A 25377-nucleotide genomic window follows, 5' to 3' on the forward strand; every position below is an offset into this window, starting at 1 on the left:
GAGTTTTTCAAGCCTAACTTGTGCTCTTTACACCTTCTCAAAACCAGAAGCCTTTCTTCAAACGCGCTTTTATCAACCTTCCTGCTTACGTAGTACGGAAATTGGGTCAAAACTTCAAAGACCTCACCCTGCAGAGCAAACTCAGCCGCCACGTCTTCACTGCCAGAAGACCTCTCTCTCTCTCTCTCTCTCTCTCTCTCTCTCTCTCTCTCTCTCTCTCTCTCTCTCTCTCTCTCTCGTTCCCTTTACACCCCTAAAAACCATCATTTTGCTTTGGGATGGACATCATTTCCCCTTAAAAAGAGAGAAACAGACAGAAACGTTTACGGAAGTGTCCGTTGTCTTCCCTGCTCTCTCCATCAGGTAAGGATCTTGAGATGTTTGATGCACAGATAACCATTTTTCTCCCCATTTAGTGCTGAACTGGCGCTGCTCCACATTGGTAAGAAATTGATATTTCATTGTGGTGGCATCTGCCCTCTGGGACTCCTTGCCTATTGACATCAACAGACGCCTAGTGTCCAGATCAAGGGAAGTAATGGCACCACTCTATTCTGTCTTGGTCAGGCCACAACAGGAATACTGTGTTCAGTCCTGGGCACCAAAATTTGAGAAGGAGGTTGACAAGCTGGAAGGTGTGCGGAGGAGGGTGACCGAGATTATCAAGGGTCTGGAAACTAAGCCTGGTGAGGAACGGTTGAAGGAGCTGGGGATGTTTAGCCTGGGAAAGAGGAGACTGAGAGGAGATATGATAGCCATCTTCAAATAGCTCAAGGGCTGTCTCATGGAAGAGCGAGCCAGCTTGTTTTCTCCTGCTCTGGAGGGTAGGACTCGAACCCATGGCTTCAAGTTACAACAAAGGAGATTCCGACTAATGTCAGAAATAACTTTCTGACAGTAAGAGCCGTTCGACAGTGGAACAATCTCCCTCGGGAGGTGGTGGGCTCTCCTTCCTTGGAGGTTTTTGAGCAGAGTTGGGGGGACCATCTGCCATGGATGCATAGCTGCCAAGTTTTCCCTTTTCTCGCGAGGAAGCCTATTCAGCATAAGGGAAAATCCCTTAAAAAAGGGATAACTTGGCAGCTATGCATGGATGCTTTAACTGAGATTCCTGCATTGCAGGGGGTTGGACTAGATGTCCCTTGGGGGTCCCATCCAGCTCTATAATTCTATGATCAGGGGACACCTTCTTCACTGTACTCTTTCCTGTGCCTGCTAAATACATTTTCGTTGCTGTTTAGACAAACCCTTTCCAGACATGTGGAATCATAGAATCGTAGAGTTGGAAAGGATCACAAGGGCCATCTATTCCCACCATGTGCCTTGCAGGAATGTTGACATATGTTTTAATCTGTTTTCATTTTATCACAGGTTTTATCTTTGGAAAGTTTTAAAAAATTGTTTCCCCCAATACTTTTAATAGCTTTAATTCTATGGAGAAACACCACTTTGAGATAGTCAAGTGGTATAGACATTTTATGGAAAAAGCACACACCAAATAAAGTTGGGGGTTCAAGGCAGGGTTTCAGGGAGCGAACCTCAAGGGGGTCCTTGGTTGTTAAAGGTTGGTTAGGGTAGGCTGGTGTTGGGTTTAGATCAGGGGTCAGCAAACTTTTTCAGCAGGGGGCCAGTCCACTATCCCTCAGACCTTGTGGGGGGCCGGACTATATTTGGGGGGGAAATGAATGAATTCCTATGTCCCACAAATAACCCAGAGATGCATATTAAATTAAAGGACACATTCTACTCATGTAAAAACATGCTGATTCTCGGACCGTCCACGGGCCGGATTTAGGTGGTGATTGGGCCGCATCCGGCCCCCGGGCCTTAGTTTGGGGTCCCTGGTTTAGATAGACCTGTGGTGTGATTTAGTGTAAGAGAGCTTCCTATTTAAATCAGCCACTTATCCAAAACCACAGGACTAGAAACTTAACTTTATTTTTAGGGGGCCAAAAATTACACATAAAATCCCAATGCAAATTTTAAAAGATTTCTTTCATCTTGTTGACTTCACATCCCATTTTCTGTTATGATTTTCTTATCCTCCCCCTTTGCTGCATTCTGTTCTTCCCTCTGTTTTAAGATAGTCATAACACAACAATCTTTAATTATTTTTGCTGCTCATAGGTAGAAACCGGTTCACAGATTCTTCATGTTCTGTGTCCTACTTGGAGCGAAATCATTGCAGGCTGCTTTATTTAGGACCTTTGATTTCAGTAAGTTCCTCTGTGTTTAACTTAGCCAGACACTACTCACAGTCCTATTCAGAGTAGTCCCCGTTGGACTCGTTTCGGCCCATCAATTTCCAATGGGTCTTCTCTGAGCTAAAAATTTCCAGTGTTTGTAGGGGAAGCGGAGTCTTGCGAATCGATTGACATCTATACTGTGACTTGGGGTTGATTTGGGGTTGATTTCGGTTTCTCTCAAGTTTTCCACCCTTCCAGTTTTCAGTTTGTCATGTTTCCACATCCGTTTGCAAACTTCAATAAAATAATTTTAAAAGCCCTAATGGAAGTTCATCAGCAGTTTAGCGCTCATTTGCCTCCCATCGATGGGTTTCTCTGATATGCAGTTTCCCTGATATGATGCATCCCTGCGTGTTATTTTTGCAAATTCGCGCACAATTTCCACCGTGTCTGCAAATTTTGAGCTGTGCTTCATTTGCGGGGACTGCATCATTCGAGCTCGGAGGCTCGTAAAATGAAATTATGAAGTTGCTAATTATAATTATAATTATTATAATTTATTATTTATACCCCGCCCATCTGGCTGGGCTTCCCCTGCCACTCTGGGCGGCTTTCAACAAACATTAAAATACATCAAATATCACAGATTAAAAACTTCCCTAAACAAGGCTGCCTTTAGTTATTTTCTAAATGTCAGGTAGTTGTTTATCTCTCTGACCTCTGATGGGAGGGCGTTCCACAGGGCGGGCGCCACTACCGAAAAGGCCCTCTGCCTGGTTCCCTGTAGCTTTGCTTCTCGCAGTGAGGGAACCGCCAGAAGGCCCTCGGCGCTGGATCTCAGTGTCCGGGCTGAACGATGGGGGTGGAGACGCTCCTTCAGGTATACTGGACCGAGGCCATTTAGGGCTTTAAAGGTCAGCACCAACACTTTGAATTGTGCTCAACCACAAACCCTCAGTTGCATGGAGGCTGGATGTCTGTTGTGATCGCACACCTTTTAAAGATAATGTATGCTAATCAGAGATAAACACAGAAGGTAATTTTTTTTAAACTGGTTTTTCCACCTTCCTCGGTTTCCCCTGCAGGCAGAATAGATGCTCTCCCACTTAGCTCCCCAAATGGTAAAGTAGTAGTAGTAGTAGTAGTAGTAGTAGTAGTAGTAGTAGTAGTAATAATAAAAATAATAATAATAATACTTCAACTCCGCCCATCTAACGGGGTTGTCCACTGTGCTCGGAAACATACTGGGAGCCAGCATAGATCCTTTAGGATGGGTGTTATATGGTCCCGGCGGCCACTCCCAGTCACCACTCTGGCTGCCGCCTTCTAGATTAGCTGTAGTTTCTGAATCACCTTCCAAGATAGCCCCACGGAGAGCGCATGGCAGTAGTCCAAGCAGGAGATAACCAAAGCATGGACCAACCTAGCGAGACAGTGTGCAGGCAGGGAGGGTCTCGGTAGACCCCTGGAGGCAGAATTGACCTGCATCTCCATGGACAGCTGTGAGTCCAAAATGACCCCCAGGCTGTGCACCTGGTCCTTCAGGGGCACTGTTACCCCATTCAGGACCAGGGATTCTCCCACACCCACACTCACCCTCCTCCTGTGCCCCAAAAACAGAACTTCTGTCTTGTCAGGTTTCAACCTCAACCCGTTGACCGTAAACCACTGCAAATCCTGTGTGCCATTGTAATCAGGGCCGGTGCTAGGGTTTTTTGCGCCCTAGGCAAGATCACCTTCTGGCGCCCCCCCCCCCCAGCCAATCATATCTCAAACATGAGTATATATGAGTAGGCATATATAGGATTGCATTGTAAGCCGGCCCTTCTCTCACTTTCCTGGGAGTAAGTCCCATTTGACTCAGTGAGACTTACTTCTGAGTAGAGATACTTGAACACGCGTTTGCTTTTTTAAAAAATTGTGGGTCTGACTTTTGAGTAGACATGCGGGCGATTGCATCCGCGTCTGCAACCCGATAGCAAACACCTACGTGCGGCATCTCTCCGTCCTACGCGAGCTAATTTTGGGGAATTTCCACGGGCCGCCTCTCCCACCAGCCCTTTCTGCCTGAGGCTGCGCTGAGCCAGCCCCGCACACGAAGTGGCACTTCGAGGCCCCGTCTGACAGCCGTCAGGGGCTGGGAGGCAACAGAGCCAAAACGCCGCGCTTGTGCTCAGGAGCAGCAGCGGCATGGGCGGAGAGGCTGCTTCAGAGGCTAAAGGTCCTTAGAGGGAGTGGCGACGGCGGCAGCAGGAGGAGCAGCAGCACCTGCGGGAGCCTTCACTTTGTCACCAAGATGCCGGCTGTGTCAAAGGGGGACGGTTGCGCAGGCTGGCTGTCTTCATCTCTGACATCAGGAATTGTTAGCGCGGCAGCCCTGGATGAGGCTGGCCAGCGCCCCCTCCATTTTGGTGCCCTAGGCAACTGCCTAGTTCGCCTTAATGGACGCAAGGTAAATAAAATTTTAGCCTCCGCATTCCCCATCCTGACCTGTCTCGTATTTTGCCTGACCAAAGGTGGTAACGAGGGTCATCTAGTCCAACCCTCTGCAATGCAGGAATCTTTTGCCCATTGTGGGGCTCGAACCCGTGGCCCTACCAACTGCTCTGTCCCAGAAGGCTTGAGAGCAGCCTGGTGTCAGATGCTTCATTTTGTAGCTACATTTGCACAGCAAGCCCCCAGCACAAACACACAGAGCGACCATCTGCCTGCTCTTAAGTCACACCTCCTGGCGGCTGAGCTTCCTGCCGCAACTTCCTGCCCCCAAAATGACATATGAGCACCTTCTGAGTCTTCAAGAGCTGCTCTAGCCTTCCGGGACCAGAATATGAGTGCAAACACATGGATGCTATAAATTGCAAAATCTATCAAGCATGTAGTAGAGACTCCCTGAAGGGAGCCTTTTCCAGTGTTTAGGGACCTTTTAGCTTAGAGAAAAGGCAGGAAGAAGAGACACAATGCCAGAAATGTATGAAATTAATCATGGCATGGAGAAAGCGGATAGGGAAAAGTTGTCCTCCCTCTCTCCCCACACTAGAACTGAAGGTTGGAAGATTCAGGACAGACCAAAAAAAGAGAGGACTTTTTCATGCAGTTAGACTTCCCAAAAAGATAAAACAATAAAATTACCCAGTCACTATTCTGGCAGCTGCATTATGGATTAGTTGTACTGTAGTTTCCAAGGTGTTATGTATTCAGTGGTCCGTGTTTGCCTGAGCTTGAGTCTGGACTAAGGCATAGCTGCCAAGTATCCCGTATCCGCCGGGAAAACCCCTTTTTTCTTACCGTTTCCCGGCGGTCTCCCGTTTAGCGAAAAATCCCGGTATTGTCCCTTAAATCGGGATACTTGGCAGCTATGAGTGGAGGAGAATGCAATTGTTAGCAACCCTAATTACCCGGCCATTTTTCTGGTGCCGCTTGCCCTTCTATGGGCACCAGAAAATGGCGCCGCCGGCGCCGGAAGTCGCTTCCGCGCATGACCGGAAGTTGCGTGATGTGACTTCCGGTGGCGCTCGCCCTTCTATGGGCACCAGAAAATGGCGGCGCCGGCGCCGGAAGTCGCTTTTACGTGTTTCCGGTCATGCGCGGAAGCGACTTCCGGTCATGCGCGCGCTGCCGATCCCGGATATTTACGACCCGGACTTGGCAGGTATGCTAAGGATTGTGAGCTCCTGTGTTCTGATTCAAAACATGATGCCCAATCACAGAACGTTTCGACATTTGGGCCTCTGCCATTGGCCCTTGAACTCTGAGTTATGATTTGCAGCTTGGAAGTTTAGACAGCCAATCATGTTGGGAGTGGGAGTGGCCCAGGCTTTCAGAAATGTATATAAGCAGTTGCTTTGCCCATTTCCCAGTTATGTAGTTCAATAAAGGTTCTTGCTGTGATCACTGTGTCTTGCCTCATGGGAACCCACCTACACTTCAAAAGTCACCTTCAAAGGTAGCCCCACTGAGAGCTTATGACAGTAGTCCAAGTGGGAGACAGCGGCGTCGCTAGCCTTCTGGCTGCCCGGGGCGGCAAACCTGAAGGCACCTCGCAGGGGGCGGGGTGTCCGTCACACGCATGTGTCACGCGTCACGACCCATGCGTCCTGACGCACGCCCCATGTGTCATGACGCACGCTGCACGCGTCGCACTACGGACTCCTTGAATGCCCTTTTTATAACGATCTTAGAAACAATTGCGTCCGCCCCTGGTGAAGATTGCAGAAGGGAAGCTCACCTTTTGCAAATGTGGGAATGTTAGGGATGTGTATTAGGATCATAGCTGCCAAGTTCTCCCTTTTTTTAAAGGGAAATTCCCTTATGCTGAATAGGCTTCCTCAAGAGAAAAGGGAAAACTTGGCAGCTATGATTAGGATATATTATTAGATACATCCTATCCAAGCTTGTGTTATCAAGCTTCCAATATCAGCAGAGTGACATTCCCTTTTTGTGTGCAGCAAAAGTGTGCGTTTAGGTTTGTTAAAACCTATACAACAATATTATACTTCCTAGTAAATCCCCTGTAAAAGAAATACATGACACAATAGTCTTAAAATAAGATAGAGTTTACTCACATGACATCCTGAGTTAACAGCATAATCTCAGAAAGGCAGGTTTACGTAGAAAAGTTACAAATATATACATCTGGAGTCCATAGCTGCCAAGTTTTCCCTTTTCTCGCGAGGAAGCCTATTCAGCATAAGGGAATTTCCCTTAAAAAAAGGGATAACTTGGCAGCTATGCTGGAGTCTACTTAGTCGAGTAAGGCTCCATCTGGTTTCTCTCTTGGCAGCAGGCCAAGAGAGAAAACCATCCTAACTGTGGATTCTCTGGAGATGTGATCCCATTGAAGAAGAGATGGCTAAGAGAGAGAATGGCTGCTGGCTAGGGGCTTTTATCTGCCAGCTAATCCATCTCATCTGCATGTCTGGAGGAACAGGAAACTGACCTGGTCAGGTGTTCCTCCAGGTGTTCCTCCAAGTGGACACTCTAGGAACTGTTATGACTTGTCTGCTCCCAGTAGTCCATCCCACAGCAAAGACCTTTTTTCTGTTGTCTGATGTAGAGAAGCCTATCTCTTTTAGAACATCCAAATTTCTCACTAAGGTTCTACAAATTCGTGTAACAAAAAGGGGGTATGGGAAATGATTAATCCTCTAAAGCAGGCACCCGCAAACTTTGGCCGTCCAGATGTTTTGGACTACAATTCCCATCATCCCTGACCACGGTCCTGTAAGCTAGGGATCATGGGAGTTGTAGGCCAAAACATCTGGGGGGGGTGCAGTTTGGGGATGCCTGCTCTAAAGGTCAGGGAGCAGAAATGTAAACCACTGCTAGCAGCAGAATTCTTGTTGTTATTATTTTTACATGTGAAGTGGCTGTTTGGTTGTTGTTGCTGAGTCGTTGAGTTGTGTCCGCCTCTTCGTGACCCCATGGACTCCCAGTTTGGTCAAACTCCACAGTTTGGTCAGACTCATGTTCGTAGCTTCGAGAACACTGTCCAACCATCTCGTCCTCTGTTGTCCCCTTCTCCTTGTGCCCTCCATCTTTCCCAACATCAGGGTCTTTTCCAGGGAGTCTTCTCTTCTCATGAGGGGGCCAAAGTCTTGGAGCCTCAGCTTCAGGATCTGTCCTTCCAGTGAGGACTCAGGGCTGATTTCCTTCAGAATGGATAGGTTTGATCTTCTTGCAGTCCATGGGACTCTCAAGAGTCTCCTCCAGCACCATAATTCAAAAGCACCCATTATTCGGCGATCAGCCTTCTTTATGGTCCAGCTTTCACTTCCATACATCACTACTGGGAAAACCATAGCTTTAACTATACGGACCTTCGTCGGCAAGCTTTAACTATACGGACCTTTGTCGGCATAGCTTTAACTATACTATACGGACCTTCGTTGGCAAGGTGGTGTCTCTGCTTTTTAAGATGCTGTTTGGTAGAACACAATACAGTGGTACCTCGGTTTATGAACACAATTGGTTCCGGAAGTCTGTTCATAAACTGAAGCGTTCATAAACTGAAGCGAACTTTCCAATTGAAATTAATGGAAAGTGGATTAATCTGTTCCAGACGGTCCGCGGAGTACTTAAACTGAAGCGTTCATAAACTGAAGCGAACTTTCACATTGAAAGTAATGGAAAGTGAATTCATCCGTCCAAGATGGGTCCGCGGCGTTCGTAAACCGAAAATTCGTAAACCGAGGTTCCACTGTAAACCGAACCAAGCTGCACTGAACTGCATGTGTAATTCTGTTGTTGTTGAAATTTAATAATAATGCCTGCCTGCTCCTGTTCCCCAGGTGTTTCCCTGAGCACCCTATGACCACCGCTTGGGCAGCCCCAGAACCTGCCGCGCGATGCCCAACCCGGCTGCCCACCTGCCCTTCTACTACGGTAGCATCTCCCGCTCGGACGCAGAGGAGCATCTCAAGCTGGGCGGGATGATGGACGGCCTCTTTCTGCTCCGCCAGTGCCTCCGCAGCCTGGGGGGCTACGTGCTGTCGGTCACCCACAACCTCCACTTCCACCACTACCCCATCGAGCGGCTGATGAACGGCACCTTCGCCATCGCGGGCGGCAAGGCGCACTGCGGCCCCGAGGAGCTCTGCGAGTTCTACTCCAAGGATGCCGACGGGCTCTGCTGCCCGCTGAAGAGGCCGTGCAACCGCCCCGGCGGCCTCGAACCCCAGCTGGGCATCTTTGACTCCATCCGAGAGAACATGGTGCGGGAATATATCCGGCAGACGTGGCAGCTGGAGGTACGGGCAGAATCGGGGCCTTTCCTGTGGTTGTTGGGGAAAACATTGCGGCCAGCGGAATATGGAGCGGCACCGGAGGGCACGGGGGAAACGTCAAAAAGAAAAGAAGAAAGCAGCAACATTTTTGCCAGTTAATTTTTATTCATTTTCAAATTTATAACACATCCAAATCGAATTAAAAGTGTTTTAAAACGTTCCCCCCCCCGAAAAAAACTGGTTTCCCACTCTCTCAGGTATATTCCAATTCATCCCCTTTTACATGCTGCTTATTTTACAGATTTATTTCTGCTTAACATCCATTTTGCTAAGCAAAATACTCGTCCCTCAGCTGTCCCTTTACCAACTCCTGCATACGGATTAAACAATATTACGTCAAATAAAAACAAGTGAAGTTAGGCTATAGTAATTTAAACGTTTTGTTCTTCTTCCCAACTCGCATGTAGATTCATTCTCTTATCCCTGATAGTTTTCAGCCTCGGCCTGTTTGCGCAAACCCTTTTCCTTTCCATATGCAAACCAGATTATCTCCTTTCAATGTTCAGTCTTTGTTATTGAGTTACAGCCTCTGAAATCCATTATTTGCATTCCATTGGAGATAAAGCTTTTACAATGCCCTTCTTTTCCTATTGGATGGGAACACAAAGCAGGACTGGGAGATATTTGGTTTCCAGCGTCACGATATATCACCAGCTACACATCGTGATATACCGGTACTGATATATAACAATGTCTGAAATAACATTGCAAACCCCCCCCCCCCAAATGATTAACAGTATATTGCCAGGTCAAAAATTATGAAACTCTACAATTCTATGCATGGGACGCAGGTGGCGCTGTGGGTTAAACCACAGAGCCTAGGGCTTGCTGATCAGAAGGTCGGTGGTTTGAATCCCTGCGACGGTGTGAACATCCCATTGCGCGGTCCCAGCTCCTGCCAACCTAGCAGTTCGAAAGCATGCCAAAAGTCCAAGTAGATAAATAGGTACCACTCTGGCGGGAAGGTAAACGTGTGCTGCTCTGGTTCGCCAGAAGCGGCTTAGTCATGCTGGCCACATGACCTGGAAGCTGTCGGCTGGCTCCCTTGGCCAGTAAAGCGAGATGAGCGCCGCAACCCCAGAGTCAGTCATGACTGGGCCTAATAGTCAGGGGTCCCTTTACCTTTACCTTTACAATTCTAAGCCACTAGATATTTCCTCTAAGGTAATCTCACTGCCCTCCAGGAGACCGTACCACCCACTTTGGGAACCCCTAGTTTAGAACAACATACAGTTACAAAAGCAGTTCCTTCCATCTCTAACATCTAGGCGTGGAGTGCCGCCCTTATGTAGCAACCAACCGGGGTTAAATGGGAGGCTGATAATTTCCCCCACCAAGCACAGCTTGTCTCGGAAGTTTAAATAATTCCCAGAAAGGCAATAGAGTCTCTGTTCTCTCCTCTTCCTTCTTCGTAGGGGGACACCCTCGAACAGGCCATCATCAGCCAGGCCCCCCAGGTGGAGAAACTTCTGGCCACCACAGCCCACGAGAAGATGCCCTGGTACCACGGCCCCATCACTCGAGCGCAAGCAGAAAGCAGACTCTACTCAGGCTCGCAGCCTGATGGGAAATTCTTGTAAGCACGCTATCAGGGGAAAGCTTCCTGTCTGTCGTCTTCTTCTTCTCTTACCTTCCAAGTCCCAGACTGCAGAATCCGGGACCGGCAGCCGTGTGACACCGGAAGTTGCGTTGACGTAACTTCCGGTGTCGCTTTGCCCTTCTATGGGCACCAAAAATGGCCGCCGGCGGCTTCAAAAGTCGCTTGTACGCATGTCAGGAAGTGCATTGACACAACTTACGGTGTCGCTCCGCCCATCTATGGGCACCAAAAATGGCCACCGCCGACACCGGAAGTCGCGTCTATGCACTTCCGGACATGCGTAGATGCGACTTTTGAAGCCGCCGGCAGCCATTTTTGGTGCCCATAGAAGGGCAAATCAGAAAGAAAAAAAATGACCGCCGGCAGGAGAAAATAACGGAGAAAAACGGGAGACGAAGTGATACGGGGGACCACCGGGAAAATGGTAAGTAAAAACGGGGGTTTCCCGGGGAAAACGGGGTACTTGGCAGCTATGCTTCTTCTTCTTCTTCTTCTTCTTCTTCTTCTTCTTCTTCTTCTTCTTCTTCTTCTTCTTCTTCTTCTTCTTCTTCTTCTTCTTCTTCTTCTTCTTCTTCTTCTTCTTCCAAATCATTTTTATTGATTTTCCAGATTTTAACAAACCAACCACAAATTAAAACACATTCAATCCAATCTTTCCCCAAAATGGGTTCCTGCACCCTGTCCTCGATGCATCCATAAATTCCTCTCGTTGCTGCATTGTTTTTCCAACCTGTCTGTCGTCTTTCTGTGTTGCTGCCATTATGCAGTTGGGGCACCCATCTGCTTCGCTTTGCAGATTCGGGACATCTATCGAAGATTAAAACAACTACCAACTCTACAATTCTGTTTATTGCTAGGTAGCCACAGGGTGTAAATTAAGCTCGGGTTTGCCTCAAAAGGCAAACTCCCCTGATTTGTAATTTTTGAAATCATATGCGGAATGGAAAGCAGCCACCCCTCACAATTGGCACTTCTCTGAATTTTGCAATGCCATTCCCCAGTCAAATGCCTATATATATAGCAACAACCTGCCCATAAAAGACACACATTCGTGCAAATGTCATACAAAATGGCATTATCTCGGGGGACCCTGCTTTGCATAGGGAAGCTGAGATTGGACGAATGAGAACCAGAAAATGGACACCTTCGCCAGGCCCCTTGGAGAAGAATCAGGTGCCCCTTAGTAGGAACAGAGCTGATCCCGAGAACCTCAATGCCATTTCCCTCCAGGCTGAGAGAGAAAAAGGAGAGCGGCTCTTACGCTCTGTCCCTCGTCTATGGAAAGACGGTTTATCACTACCGGATCGGACAGGACAAAGCAGGAAAATATTCGGTGGACGACGGAACCAAGTTTGATACGCTGTGGCAGGTGGGTTGTGTGAGTGCGTGGGGCTGGAGACCCTCCTCCTTCTCGGATTGCCTACATTGCAATGAAGAGAGGAGAACCATCGAATTGCAGAGTTGGAAGGGACCCTGAGGGTCATCTAGCCCAACCCCCTGCAATAGGTGTTTTTTTTTTAAGGCAAGATGGGCACTGCCACCCAAGAAGGTGTCGGCAAACACGGGCGAACCACAAGGTTTGCAGGGGTACAACTTTTGTTGGGGGGGGGAATGGGTGGACACTTAAAGGGAGGGGGAGCCCCCAAAACAGACCCATTTGGACTGAGCATGTGTGGTGGCTGTCGAGGGAGACAAACAGAAAACCAGATGGGCAACGGAACCCAATGGAGTATAATAATTTCGATTAAAAATAAATAAAGTGATACAGAGGGAAAGTGAGGAAAGTGAGGGGTGGGGGAGAAGAAAGATGTGTCTATTCCTAGCTGGAAGTGAATGGAGGACAGAGCATAGCTGCCAAGTTTTCCCTTTTCTCGCGAGGAAGCCTATTCAGCATAAGGGAAAATCCCTTAAAAAAAGGGATAACTTGGCAGCTATGGGACAGAGGGGTGTTGTGTGTTAATTTCCTAAAATTATATTCTTGTGAAAATAATACCTCAAAGCAGTCGCTGTGTGGGCGGAAATTACCCTGCTGTACTCAGGTATAACCTTGCTCTGTGGCTCTGCCCACTTTTGCCACTGGCTCCGCCCACTGCTGGCATGCGGCCCCCTAAGAGGCTGCCAAGAAAGGAATGTGGCCCTTGCATTCATGAAATCTACTGTCATGTGGAGGAACCCTTCCCCTGGACCATCCCTAGCTGGGCTTATTATTTCACCTCCCATATTTCGTCTTGCTGTCTCCAAGGAGATCTTGGGATCCGAGCAAAAGGAGAATGTGGAATAGGCAAAGTTGAGCCTTTAAAAATAAAATAAAATTCTCTCTGTGTTTTTGGGCTTCTAACCTTCTTCTCCTCCCTTCCCAACTGCAGCTCGTGGAATATCTCAAACTGAAACCAGATGGCCTGATCTATTATTTGAAGGAAAGTACACCCAATCCAGATATGCCAACAGGTGAGAGCCCAATTGCTCTCAGGAGCAATTCAGAATTGTTGGGTTTTTTGTTTTGTTTTTTGTTTTACTTTTAGTGGACTTTGTTAAATACGGCCTAGTTTCTTTTAAAAAGTATATATGAATTTTTCAATTTTTTCCAAGCACCAATTAAAAAGCAAAGCAAAACAATACCCATATCCCCTTGGACTTCCCTCCGTCCTTTTGTGGATTCTTATATTATAATTTCCCCCTCCCCCTGCATCTCCTTAATGATTTCAATTCTTACTTGTAACTAGCCTTTATTGGCATAAGTTAAAACAGTAAAACCATACAAAGTCATCCAAATGCATTGATACATATACAATATATAAAAGACTTGTTGTTGTTTAGTCTGGTTTGGGATTCATCCAGTCTAGCCTTTCGCATGATGAATTCTGCATATAAGTTAATAAGACTAGATAACCACAATTTTTACTAAATCCGTAACTGTTCCTTATTTTCCATTTTTGACCTCAAGTTCTGCATCATAGAATCGTAGAGTTGGAAGAGACCACAAGGGCCATCCAGTCCAACCCCCTGCCAAGCAGGAAACACCATCAAAGCATTCCGGACAGATGGCTGTCAAGCCTCTGCTTAAAGACCTCCAAAGAAGGAGACTCCACCACACTCCTTGGCAGCAAGTTCCACTGCCGAACAGCTCTTGCAGTCAGGAAGTTCTTCCTAATGTTTAGGTGGAATCTTCTTTCTTGTAGCTTGAATCCATTGCTCCTTGTCCGCTTCTCTGGAGCAGCAGAAAACAACCTTTCACCCTCTTCTATATGACATCCTATATGGCATCAGTCCTGCTAATGAGTTTAGTTCCCCCCCCCAACAGTTTTTCCAATAGATAATATGCTCTCCCCATTCTTTATTAAAAGTTACTTCTCCCTGGTTTCTAATTCTTCCCGTACATTTTGCCATTTTGGCATAGTCCATTAATTTTATCTGCCACTCTTCCTTGGTTGGGACTGTATCTTCTTCCCACCTAGCTCCTTCCAAGCAAGGTTCATGAGGTCTGGAAGCTTGGCTTTGTTTGTTTGTGCATGAGAGCGCTAGAAGGACCATAGCTCAGGCTTGTCCTTCGAAGATGTCACCTAAGCAAACTCTTTCCTCTTGTTTCCAGAAACCGTGACGCCTGCCCCACCGGCTCATCCGTCTGCATTCGTAAGTATCTCTTTTTTTGCTTCCTCTCAAATTGTTGCAGTCGGGTACCGCCTTTTAGGGTCGGTTTAAGGACTGGGGGACACGCATGTCCTGGGTGAGAGATCAGCCATGGCTTCCATCAGCGGCCAGGGAAATCCCATTGAACCGATCTCTGCACGGAAGCGAATCCTGAATCTGCAAGGGGTGGAGTAGATGCCCCCAGGGATCCCCTTCCAACACTGCAATTCTATGATTCTATGTTTCCTTGCCAGGCTCAACGGAGACTCGTATCACAAAACTCTGATGGTTACACACCTGAGCCCATCGGTGAGTAAAGGGCAAGGGAATAAACCAGCACCCCAAGGTGAATTGTTGTGTTTTTATATGTTCTTGGTAAGTAACTGGTCCAAATTTTAGGCATTTCCCCTCTTTCTCTACATACACACATAATTTTATTCATGTGCTGCCTTCCCACAGTTGTGGACTCTCCTTCCTTGGAGGTTTTTAAGCAGAGCTTGGATGGCCATATGTCCTGGATGCTTTAGCTGAGATTCCTGCATTTCAGGGGGTTGGACTAGAGGACCCTTGGAGGTCCCTCCCTACCTTACAATTCCAGGATTCCAGGTTTCTATGAAACCATGCTCAATGCAGCTTAGAACATGAAGAAAACACATAACTACAAGATAGCTGTCACAGGCGCGTTGGTGGCTACTCTAGAGTAACGACTCCTCCAGGCGTTGTCTTTTCATGCTTTTATTTAGGGCTGATTATTTATAGTGCAGAGCAGTACTATGTACATGTTGTCCGTTAAGGGTCAGAACCTCCAAATGGAGATTCGCGCGTTTTCCTCCAGCAAAGTAGTCTCGGCATACTGAATCTCCGCCCCCGTTGCCTCCTCCTCAGTTCCGGGGTCGGTGGGACTGGTCTCCTTCCTTTGCTTCCCACTTCCCTTCCCACACTGGGCATGGGCTCCGCTACCTTGCCTGAGCCTCGGAACCACTTCCTGAATCTCCGCTGGAGATCTCTTCCTCCCCACTAGCGCATAGCTGCCAAGTCCGGATCGTAAAGATCCGGGAACGGCAGCGCGCGCATAACCGGAAGTTGCGTGACGCAACTTCCGGTGGCGCTTCGCCCTTCTATGGGCACCAGAAAATGGCGGCGCCAGCGCCGGAAGTCGCTTCCGCGCATGACCGGAAACACGTAAAAGCGACTTCCGATGCCGGCGCCGCCATTTTCTGATGCCCATAGAAGGGCAAACCGCAACCGGAAGTCGCGTCACGCAACTTCCGGTCATGCGCGGAAGCGACTTCCGACGCCGGCGCCGCCATTTTCTGGTGCCCATAGAAGGGCAAAGCGGCACCAGATAAATGGCCGCCGGGAAGAAGCAAATTAAAGGGACAATGCCGGGATTTTCCACCAAACGGGAGACCGCCGGGAAACAGTAAGAAAAAAGGGGTTTTCCCGGCGGATACGGGATACTTGGCAGCTATGCACTAGCGCTCCCATTGGGTGATGAGCTGCTGCTTAAGATGGGAGGGACCATAGCTGCCAAGTCTCCCGTTTTCCCCGGGAAAACCCCTTTTTTACTTACCTTTTCCCAGTGGTCCCCCGTATCACTTTGTCTCCCGTTTTTCTCCATCATTTTCTCCTGCCGGAGGCCATTTTTTTTCTTTCCGATTTGCCCTTCTATGGGCACCCAAAATGGCCGCTGCCAGCTTCAAAAGTCGCGTTTACGCATGTCCGGAAGTGCATAGACGTAACTTCCGGTGCTGGCGGCGGCCATTTTGGTGCCCATAGATGGGCAAAGCGACACCGGAAGTTGCGTCGGCACACTTCCTGACATGCGTACAAGCGACTTTTTAAGCCGGCGGCGGCCATTTTGGGTGCCCATAGAAGGGCAAAGTAACATCGGAAGTTACATCGACTCAACGTCCGGTGTAAAATGGCTGCCGGTCCCGGATTTTGCAGTCCGGAACTTGGAAGGTAAGAGAGGGACCTGCCTGTACGTTCTGTCCCTCACAATAACGAAAGTATCTTGTAAAGGAAGTGTTAAAAAAACACACAACCAAACCAAATGATTTCCACATAAATCACAACAAAATCTAAAAGACTGCAACAGCAACAATGGCTACAGCGCCACCTTGTGGCCACTGGTGACACTTTGAAAAGGAAGTTTTTAACTTTGCAAGGGCATCTAAGAATTCACTCTACTAATTGTTTCTTTAAGTGCGAAAAAGAAGAAAGAGGTGGAAATCACACCAAGTTCATCTACTGCAATCATTTTATCATTTCTCTTCCACTGCTTTTATCTTGAATCCTGCCACAATTTCATTTTACTATAAAATTTTTAAATAGTCCACAAAAGGCCTCCATTCTTCTATGAAAAGTTCTTAATTTGGATCTCTTAATTTCGCTGTCAGCTTTGCCATTTCCGCAACATCTTTTACTTTCAAAAGGCAATCCTCCTTTGACATTATTATTATTATTATTATTACTACTACCTTCTCTTCTTTCCATTCTGTGGATATAATATTCTAGCTGCTGTTGTCACATACATAAATAATTTGATCATCTTCTTTGAAACCTCCGTCCCTATTATCCCTATAAGAAAATATTCTGGTCTTTTGGGAATGGCCCATTTAATTTTTTTCTTCATTTCATTAAATAATAATAATAATAATAATTTATTTATACCCCGCCCATTTGGCTGAGTCTCCCCAGCCACTCTGGGCTGCTCCCAATTGAATATTAAAACAATACTGTACAGCATTAAATATTAAAAACTTCCTTAAACAGGGCTGCCTTCAGATGTCTTTAGGATAGCTGCTTATTTCCTTGACATCTGATGGAAGGGCGTTCCACAGGGCGGGTGCTGCTACCGAGAAGGCCCTCTGTCTGGTATTATTATTAGAACGTTAGCAGGACCAGAGTAATTTCAGCAGTAAAAAATACGTCGAGATAAAATGGGAAAGGGAAAACACAGGGAATAGAAGGAACAATGGAAGGGGAGGAAGTCAATTTAATTTAACGCTTTGCTTTGTTTATGTGACTATGAAAATTATAAAATTCATTTTTTAAAAAAAAGTTCTCTTGGGGATGGGTGCAGGCCGTGGAAAAAAGGGGCGGATCCTGCCCATGGACACGTCCTGCTATGAAAGCCCTTACAGCGACCCCGAGGAGCTGAAGGAGAAGAAGCTATTCCTGAAGAGGAGCAACCTGATTGTCGAGGACATGGAGCTGGGGGCAGGCAATTTCGGCTCCGTCCGGAAAGGCGTTTACAAAATGAAGAAGTAAGTTTTCCTCATCGTGAACGAGAGCAAGGATCCGACTACCTCAGTATTGCCTGCACTGACTGGCAGCCGCTCCCCAGAGAGTCAGGTTAAACTGTACCATACTTAATTTTTTTAAAAAAGACACCCCCTGAAAATAAGCCACCGTGCTTTTTTTTGAGGAAAAATAAATATAAGATGGTGTCTTATTTTTGGAGAAACACGGCACTACTCTAGTTTGGGTGGAATGCCTCTTTCAAATAGTCTTCCAAAGAGTCCTTTAAGAGCCCAGCCTCCTTTCCCTACTCAAAGAAGAGGCATTCCGCAACGTCGGAGGTAGAGGCATCCCTCCGCCTCCAGCATGTCGAGGGGAGTGCTTCTTCTGAGAGGCCAATCCCAGCTGCCACCCATCGCCATAACCTCTGCTCCCTTCCTCCCTAGGAAGCACATCGACGTGGCCATCAAGGTCCTGAAAAGCGGGAACGAGAAAGCCGAGAGGGACGACATGATGAAAGAGGCTCAGCTCATGCACCAGCTGGACAACCCTCACATCGTCCGCATGATCGGCGTCTGCGAGGCAGAGGGGCTCATGCTAGTGATGGAGATGGCCTCCGGAGGGTCTCTCAACAGATTCCTCTCCTCTAAGAAGTGAGTCGATCGCGCTGCAGATTGGATCTGCAGGTCCCGGGCGGAACTGCAAATCCAGTTCTTTTTCCATTTCCAAGGTTTATGGACAACTCTCCTTCTCCGGTGTGGTGTAGTGGCTAAGAGTGGTAGACTCGTAATCTGGGTGACCGGGTTCGCGTCTCCGCTCCTCCACATGCAGCTGCTGGGTGACCTTGGGCTAGGCACACTTCTTTGAAGTCTCTCAGCCCCACCCACCTCACAGAGTGTTTGTTGTGGGGGAGGAAGGGAAAGGAGAATGTTAGCCGCTTTGAGACTCCTTCGGCATACCTGCCAAGTTCCTGTCTGAGAAATAAGGGACTGGACCGGAAGTAGCAGACCGGAAGTAGCGCTGCCGCCATGTTGGAACTGGGCGGAGCATGCTCAGAAGCGACTTTTTATGCTGCTTTGCCCAGTTCCAAAATGGCCGCCGCGTCAGAAGTCGCACTGCAGCCATTTTGGAACTGGGCAGAGCTGCATCAAAAGTCGCTTCTGAGCATGCTCCACCCAGTACCAACATGGCCGTCGCGCCAGAATAAACCGGGGAAAAACAAAAAAAATCTGTTTTTTCAGCTGGGAACAGCTGGAAAAACGGGGGTTTCCCGGGGAATACGGGAGACTTGGCAGCTATGCTTTGGGTAGTGATAAAGCGGGATATCAAATCCAAAACTCTTCTTCTTCTTCTCTTCTCCAAAGAAGGTAAGAAAGCAGATGGCGGATCGATTAAGCAGTTCATCCGCTGAATAAAAGGGGATACAAATAGGCCTAATGCGATTTCCTTTAGAATCGTAGAATTGTAGGGTTGGAAGGGACCTTCTGGAATAGAAATGTCCTTGTCAAGTTCAGCAAGGGAGGGGCCTCGCCGGGAGGGAGTTTTACGATATTGGGATTGCACTATGGAATATTTGGCTCCTGAGAGATATGAGCCACGGATCTGAGCCACGGGGATGCCACTAACCATAAAAGCATAGAATTGTAGAGCTGGGAGGGACACCTTCTGCAACGCAGGACTCCCAGCTCAGGAATCCCTGACAGGTGCCCCCCCCCGAGCCCCTGTTTAGAAACCTCCAACGACGGAGAGTTCGCCACCTTTTGAGGTCATAGAATTGTCGAGCTGGAAGGGACCCTGAGGGGTTGGACTAGATGACCCTCGGCGTCCCTCCCAACTCTGGTTCTATGAAACAGAATACAAGTAATACCTCCCTGGAAGTCCTCAGGCTAAGAAACTTTCTCCGTCTTGGACTTTTTGAGTGACAAAAGAGGAAGGCTGCGCCTGGGAGGGAAATGTGACAAAATACCATTTAGCAGAATAGTATGAGAACTGTAATTTTAAGTGCAGCCAGAAATTTTCATGGAGTGTTTATATATCAAATAATATAATGTAGTACTAACAATTGACAGAAAGGGTTGTGGAGGAGGTCCTTTTCTTTTATCTCTATCTCTTTTGTCCATCCTCACCGTTTCCCCCCTCTTGCTTTTTCTCTTTTCTTATTCTCTTGAGATGTTGATTTTTATCGTTCTTTCATACATGAGTTTGGATTTTATTGTTCAATATCTTAAACACACACATGCACAAGTTTCCCCTTCCCTGTTCTAAAGCAATTGGGTTCTCCAGCTCAGGAACCCTCATTAAGTCAATGCCTTAACCGTGGAAGAACTTTCTTTCCCTCCCCTAGGGATGAAGTCCCCGTAAATAATGTGGTCGAGCTGATGCACCAAGTGGCCATTGGCATGAAATATTTGGAAGAGAAGAACTTCGTCCACCGAGACCTGGCTGCCCGGAATGTTCTGCTGGTCAACCAACACTACGCCAAGATCAGTGATTTTGGGCTGTCCAAAGCTCTGGCCGCTGATGACAGTTACTACCTGGTGAGAAATGAAAAACGGGTTGCAGGCATGTCAAACCTGCGGCCCTCCAGATGTTTTGGCCTACAACTCCCATGATCCCTAGCTAGCAGGACCAGTGGTTGCGGAAGATGGGAATTGTAGTCCAAAACATCTGGAGGGCCGCAGGTTTGACATGCCTGGAAGGTCAGAGAGTGATCTGCTGGGATGCAAGAATGGTTGAGATTAGGGCTGGGCAATATCTGGTTTTCAACATTGTGATATATCATCAGCTACCGTAAACATTGTGATACATGATGTCTGAAATAAGGATGGAGCTGGTTCTCAAATTTGTGATATATCACCAGCTAAATACCACGATATACTGATATATCTCAATGTCTGAAATAAGATTGGAGCTATGTAGAGGCATTGGCTGGCTTCACTGTTTCCCCCACATTGTGATTTTTGCAAACACACACACACACACATCATGATTTGCAATATATTGCCAAGTCAAGAATTATGGAACCAATATCATGATATGGACCTGAAACCAGCTTTGGATGATATATCACCCAGCCCTAACACACATCATGATTCACGATATATTTATTGCCAGGTCAAAAACTATGAAACTGATTTCACAATAAGGTGACATGATAGCCATGTTCAAATATATGAAAGGATGTCATATGGAGGAGGGAGAAAGATTGTTTTCTGCTGCTCCAGAGAAGCGGACACGGAGCAATGGATTCAAACTTCAAGAAAGAAGATTCCACCTAAACATTAGGAAGAACTTCCTCACAGTAAGAGCTGTTCGGCAGTGGAATTTGCTACCAAGGAGTGTGGTGGAGTCTCCTTCTTTGGAGGTCTTTAAGCAAAGGCTTGACAGGCATATGTCAAGAATGCTTTGATGGTGTTTCCTGCTTGGCAGGGGGTTGGACTGGATGGCCCTTGTGGTCTCTTCCAATTCTATGATTCTATGACTTCAAACTGGTTTTGGACAATATATTGATATATCGCCCAGCCCTAGAGATATCTAAGGGAAGGGGGACACTGCCCAACCAGATCCTGAGAAAACAAGAAGGCATTTGATTATATCGAGGTGACGCCAACTACGTCATGGTTAGAGTGTAAGCAATAAGTTGTTGGTGGTGGTTGTGGTGGTGTTGGTGTTATGAACAAGGACATGTGTGGCCTAAACCCAGAAGACCTCTTTAATGGAACTTTGAATAAGGCAAAAACAATTCGTACTCAGAGGCTTTTCGATATTGAACTGCAAAAAGAAGGTGCCTTACTCCCTGATAACTACAGGTGTCTAAAATCTTGGCCTAATTTGGCAGCTGCCCCGTATCTATCCAATATTACTTATGAATCTTATAGATGGGCCTTCTCCAGAGCTCGATTTGATGCGATGCCTTCAGCTGTGTTACACGGCAAATTCTTGCGTGTACCAATCAATGAGTGCCTTTGCCCATGGATGTCCAATAAGGTGGAATCTGTTATTCACATTCTTTTATTTTGTGAACTCTAAGGTGAAGAACGAACGCGACTCATTTTACCCCTATTATCAAAATTCACACCCTTGCAATATTATCTGGTATTTCCCCCCCGAAACATTACGTTTTGGAAGATTCTCTGAGCTCAGTATCCTACACTGTGGCCAAATTTTGCACCTTAGCTACCGGTATTAAAAAACGTAAATCTCTTTTATTGAATAACATATTATAACAATTTGTCCTGCCCTCCGATGATGATATCTCCATCATTCTGCCCGGACACTGAGGTCCAGCACCGAGGGCCTTCTGGCGGTTCCCTCGTTGCGAGAAGCCAAGTTGCAGGGAACTAGGCAGAGGGCCTTCTCGGTGGTGGCGCCTGCCCTGTGGAACGCCCTCCCAAAAGATGTCAAAGAGGAAAACAACTACCAGACTTTTAGAAGACATCTGAAGGCAGCCCTGTTCAGGGAGGCTTTTAATGTATAATAGATTATTGTGTTTTATTTTTCTGTTGTAAGCCGCCCAGAGTGGTTGGGGAAACCGAGCCAGATGGGCGGGGTATAAATAATAAATTATTATTATTATTATTATTATTATTATTATTATTATTATTATTATTATTATTATATTGCTGATCTTTTGTTTGGAGTTGACTGACTGACTAGGACCTGGGAGAACAGGGTTCAAACCCTCAATCAGGCTCACCGGGTGACTTTGGGGTGAGCCACAGTCTCTAAGTGTTCTTCAGAAGAATAAAAATGGGCCAAAGGAGAGTCATGCATGCTACCTTGAGTTCCTGGGAAGAAATCTGGGGTAGAAACGGAATAAAAAAAACAGGTCTTGCCCATTGAAATTAATTTCTAATGACTTACCTCTTGATATGAGCTGTTGGGAGTCGCAACTGGGGAGAGTTGCTGCCATTGCATTCAGAGGTCAGGGCTTATTGTTAGGACACCATGAGGACAGGAGGGTGGACTGGATGGCCAGATCCAGCAGCCAGGCTCCCCTGAGTTTCTTACGACTGCTAAATAGAGCTTCCATGGGCAGAGGCAGTCTACCTTAGAATGACGGGGAACAAAGGAGGGAGGAAGCCTTTGGTTGGCCCCTAGGAGGACAGGATGCTGGGCGAAGGTGGGGCCTGTCTCTGCTTGGGGAGAGCCAGTTGTCCACCTAAGTCTTCTCCTTCTGCACCATGCACGTTAACTGGCGGTTCTTCACTGCTCCTCTTCTGTGCCTTTCGATGCAGGCCAAGACAACAGGGAAGTGGCCGTTGAAGTGGTACGCCCCAGAGTGCGTCCTCTTCCGGAAGTTCTCCAGCAAGAGTGACGTCTGGAGTTACGGCGTCACGATGTGGGAGGCGTTTAGCTACGGACAGAAACCCTACAAGGTGAACACCCCTAAGCTGAGTAACTTGGGAACCCTACACACTGCAAGATCTGTCCTTCCACTGAGCACTCAGGGCTGATATCCTTCAGAATGGATAGGTTTGATCTTCTTGCAGTCCATGGGACTCTCAAGAGTCTCCTCCAGCACCATAATTCAAAAGCATCAATTCTTTGGCGATCAGCCTTCTTTATGGTCCAGCTCTCACTTCCATACATCACTACTGGGAAAACCATAGCTTTAACTATACGGACCTTTGTCGGCAAGGTGATGTCTCTGCTTTTTAAGATGCTGTCTAGGTTTGTCATTGCTTTTCTCCCAAGAAGCAGGCGTCTTTTAATTTTGTGACTGCTGTCACCATCTGCAGTGATCAAGGAGCCCAGGAAAGTAAAATCTCTCACTGCCTCCATTTCTTCCCCTTCTATTTGCCAGGAGGTGATGGGACCAGTGGCCAGGATCTTAGTTTTTTTTGATGTTGAGCTTCAGACCATATTTTGCGCTCTCCTCTTTCACCCTCATTAAAAGGTTCTTTAATTCCTCCTCACTTTCTGCCATCAAGGTTGTGTCATCAGCATATCTGAGGTTGTTGATATTTCTTCCGGCAATCTTAATCTACAGTATCTACCTATCCGTTTAGTCTTATTTCATAAAAATTATCTATATTTTATTATATTTATTATTTACCATGTTGTTGTTGTTGTTGTTGTTGTTGTTGTTGTTGTTAGAGCATGAGACTCTTAATCATATGCATTGCAGGGGGTTGGACTAGATGACCCAACTCTATGATTCTATGGTTCCCTGCTCTTAAGGCAAACCAATCAATTTCTCTGCCACCATTCCACTAGAAAATGAAAGGACCGGAGGTGATAACATTCCTCGAGGACGGGAAGAGGATGGATTGCCCCCCGAAATGCCCCCCGGAGATGTACAAGCTGATGCAGCAGTGCTGGACTTTCAAGTAAGACTCTTTTTGCAGTTCAACGAGGTCTGGCTTGGCTGAGTGCTCTAGATTAGCCGAGCCCTCTCAAAAACCATGCAGGGTTGGCAGGCCAATATCTGGGATTCTTTAAGTTTAAAAACAAACAAACATTTATTCAAAAGTTACAATACAGCTTTCCCCACTGCCATAACATCACAGAATGGTCACTCTGTGAGCCAAGGAATACCCACACCTGATACCTGAGACGGGGAATGCTTCTTCGTGCAGAACGGAGTTAAGCTGCGGAACTCACTGCTGCAGGGTGCATACCTGCCAAGTTCTTCTCTGGAAAAAAAGGGACCGGACCGGAAGTAGCATACCGGAAGTAGCATGGTGGCCATTTTGGAACTGGGCGGAGCATGCTCAGAAGTGACTTTTGATGCTGCTGTGCCCAGTTCCAAAATGGCCACCGCACCAGAAGTCGCGCTGCAGCCATTTTGGAACTGGGCAGGGCAGCATCAAAAGTCGCTTCTGAGCATGCTCCGCCCAGTTCCAAAATGGCCGCCGCGCCAGAATAAACCGGGAAAAAACAAAAAAAATCGTTTTTTCGGCTGGGGACAGCTGGAAAAACGGGGGTTTTCCGGGGAAAACGGGAGACTTGGCAGCTATGGCAGGGTGTGGAGAGGTCAGTGCAAGTATGAGCCTCCAGGATATTTCATTGACAGATATGCAGATCCCCCACTTAATTTTCTCCCCTCCATTTCCCTCCCTTCCCAGGTGGGAAGACCGGCCGGACTTTTCCAGGGTGGAGACGCTCATCCGCACCTATTACTACAGCATCGCCGCCCGGACAGAGGAAAGGCAAGAGGAGAAAGCGGAAATTACGCCTGATTGAGCTCTCCAGACACCCACCCCAAACCCTCTGCAGCCAAGACGTCTGTCCTCCTTTGGGAAGGGATGCCTTGCAGGCTGCGCTGTTTCTCTGCGGCTGCAAATCCAGAGATGGTGGAGACCAAGCTCAGTCTGCCCTCACCCAAGCCCACAACTGCCTGCCTTCTTGTGGGCAACCAGCCCTCCTTGCCTGTCGGCTTCCTCCCTCACCCTCCGTCTTGCAAAGCTTCTCTGCCTCTCATTGACTCTGGTGCCCCCTACTGACAGTCCTCCTGTACAACAGGCACCGCACACTGTTGATCCAAATTCAGTAGTGGCTCCAGGTTTTCCTCTCCCTTCCCCTTCCGTCAGCGAATATGAACGCGAGAGCCTGCTGGATCAGGCCAATGAATGGCCCATCCAATCCAGCATGCTATTTTCACAGTGGCCCCACCATGCAAGCAGGATCTGTGCGCAAGAGCCCCCTCCCCTCCTGCTGTTTCTGGCATCTCTGCCTCAGATTGTGGAGGCAGAGCCGTAGAGATTGTTGCTAGTAGCCTTCATAGAATCATAGAATACAATTCATTGGAAGGGACCCATCAAGTTCAAGAGTTATCTGTTTTGTTATACATAATGTAATTTTAATTGAATTTCCTAATTTTTCCAAATTGACTTCAAAGTAAATACTGTAGTTGCATTGTTTCATGTATTGCCTCCCCCCACAACCTCCTCAGTGTTTCTGTTCATACCTTTTTCTACTGCATTTTAAATCA

General features: G+C 47.3%; 1 protein-coding gene across 1 annotated transcript; it reads left to right on the top strand.

Annotated features, from left to right (window-relative positions):
- Positions 1 to 238: 238 nt before the first annotated feature.
- On the top strand, positions 239 to 25377 carry LOC118086095 (tyrosine-protein kinase ZAP-70). Its single transcript, XM_060275409.1, has 13 exons — positions 239 to 363; positions 8474 to 8932; positions 10384 to 10544; positions 11799 to 11937; positions 12935 to 13016; positions 14158 to 14198; positions 14450 to 14504; positions 17284 to 17467; positions 17888 to 18094; positions 19786 to 19978; positions 22679 to 22819; positions 23661 to 23773; positions 24512 to 25377. Exons 2-13 carry the CDS (start codon positions 8531 to 8533, stop codon positions 24627 to 24629), a joined length of 1836 nt encoding a protein of 611 aa, XP_060131392.1. The 5' UTR covers positions 239 to 363; positions 8474 to 8530; the 3' UTR covers positions 24630 to 25377.

This window comes from Zootoca vivipara, chromosome 6 (genome assembly GCF_963506605.1).
Source record: "Zootoca vivipara chromosome 6, rZooViv1.1, whole genome shotgun sequence".
Classification (NCBI taxonomy): domain Eukaryota; kingdom Metazoa; phylum Chordata; class Lepidosauria; order Squamata; family Lacertidae; genus Zootoca; species Zootoca vivipara.

Bases quoted from the DNA above. Each gene is read 5' to 3' on its own strand.
- LOC118086095 (XM_060275409.1), top strand. From the start codon at position 8,531: ATGCCCAACCCGGCTGCCCACCTGCCCTTCTACTACGGTAGCATCTCC. The intron at 17,468-17,887 runs GTAAGTTTTCCT...CTTCCTCCCTAG, and splicing joins GGCGTTTACAAAATGAAGAA to GAAGCACATCGACGTGGCCA. The intron at 19,979-22,678 runs GTGAGAAATGAA...CTTTCGATGCAG, and splicing joins CTGATGACAGTTACTACCTG to GCCAAGACAACAGGGAAGTG.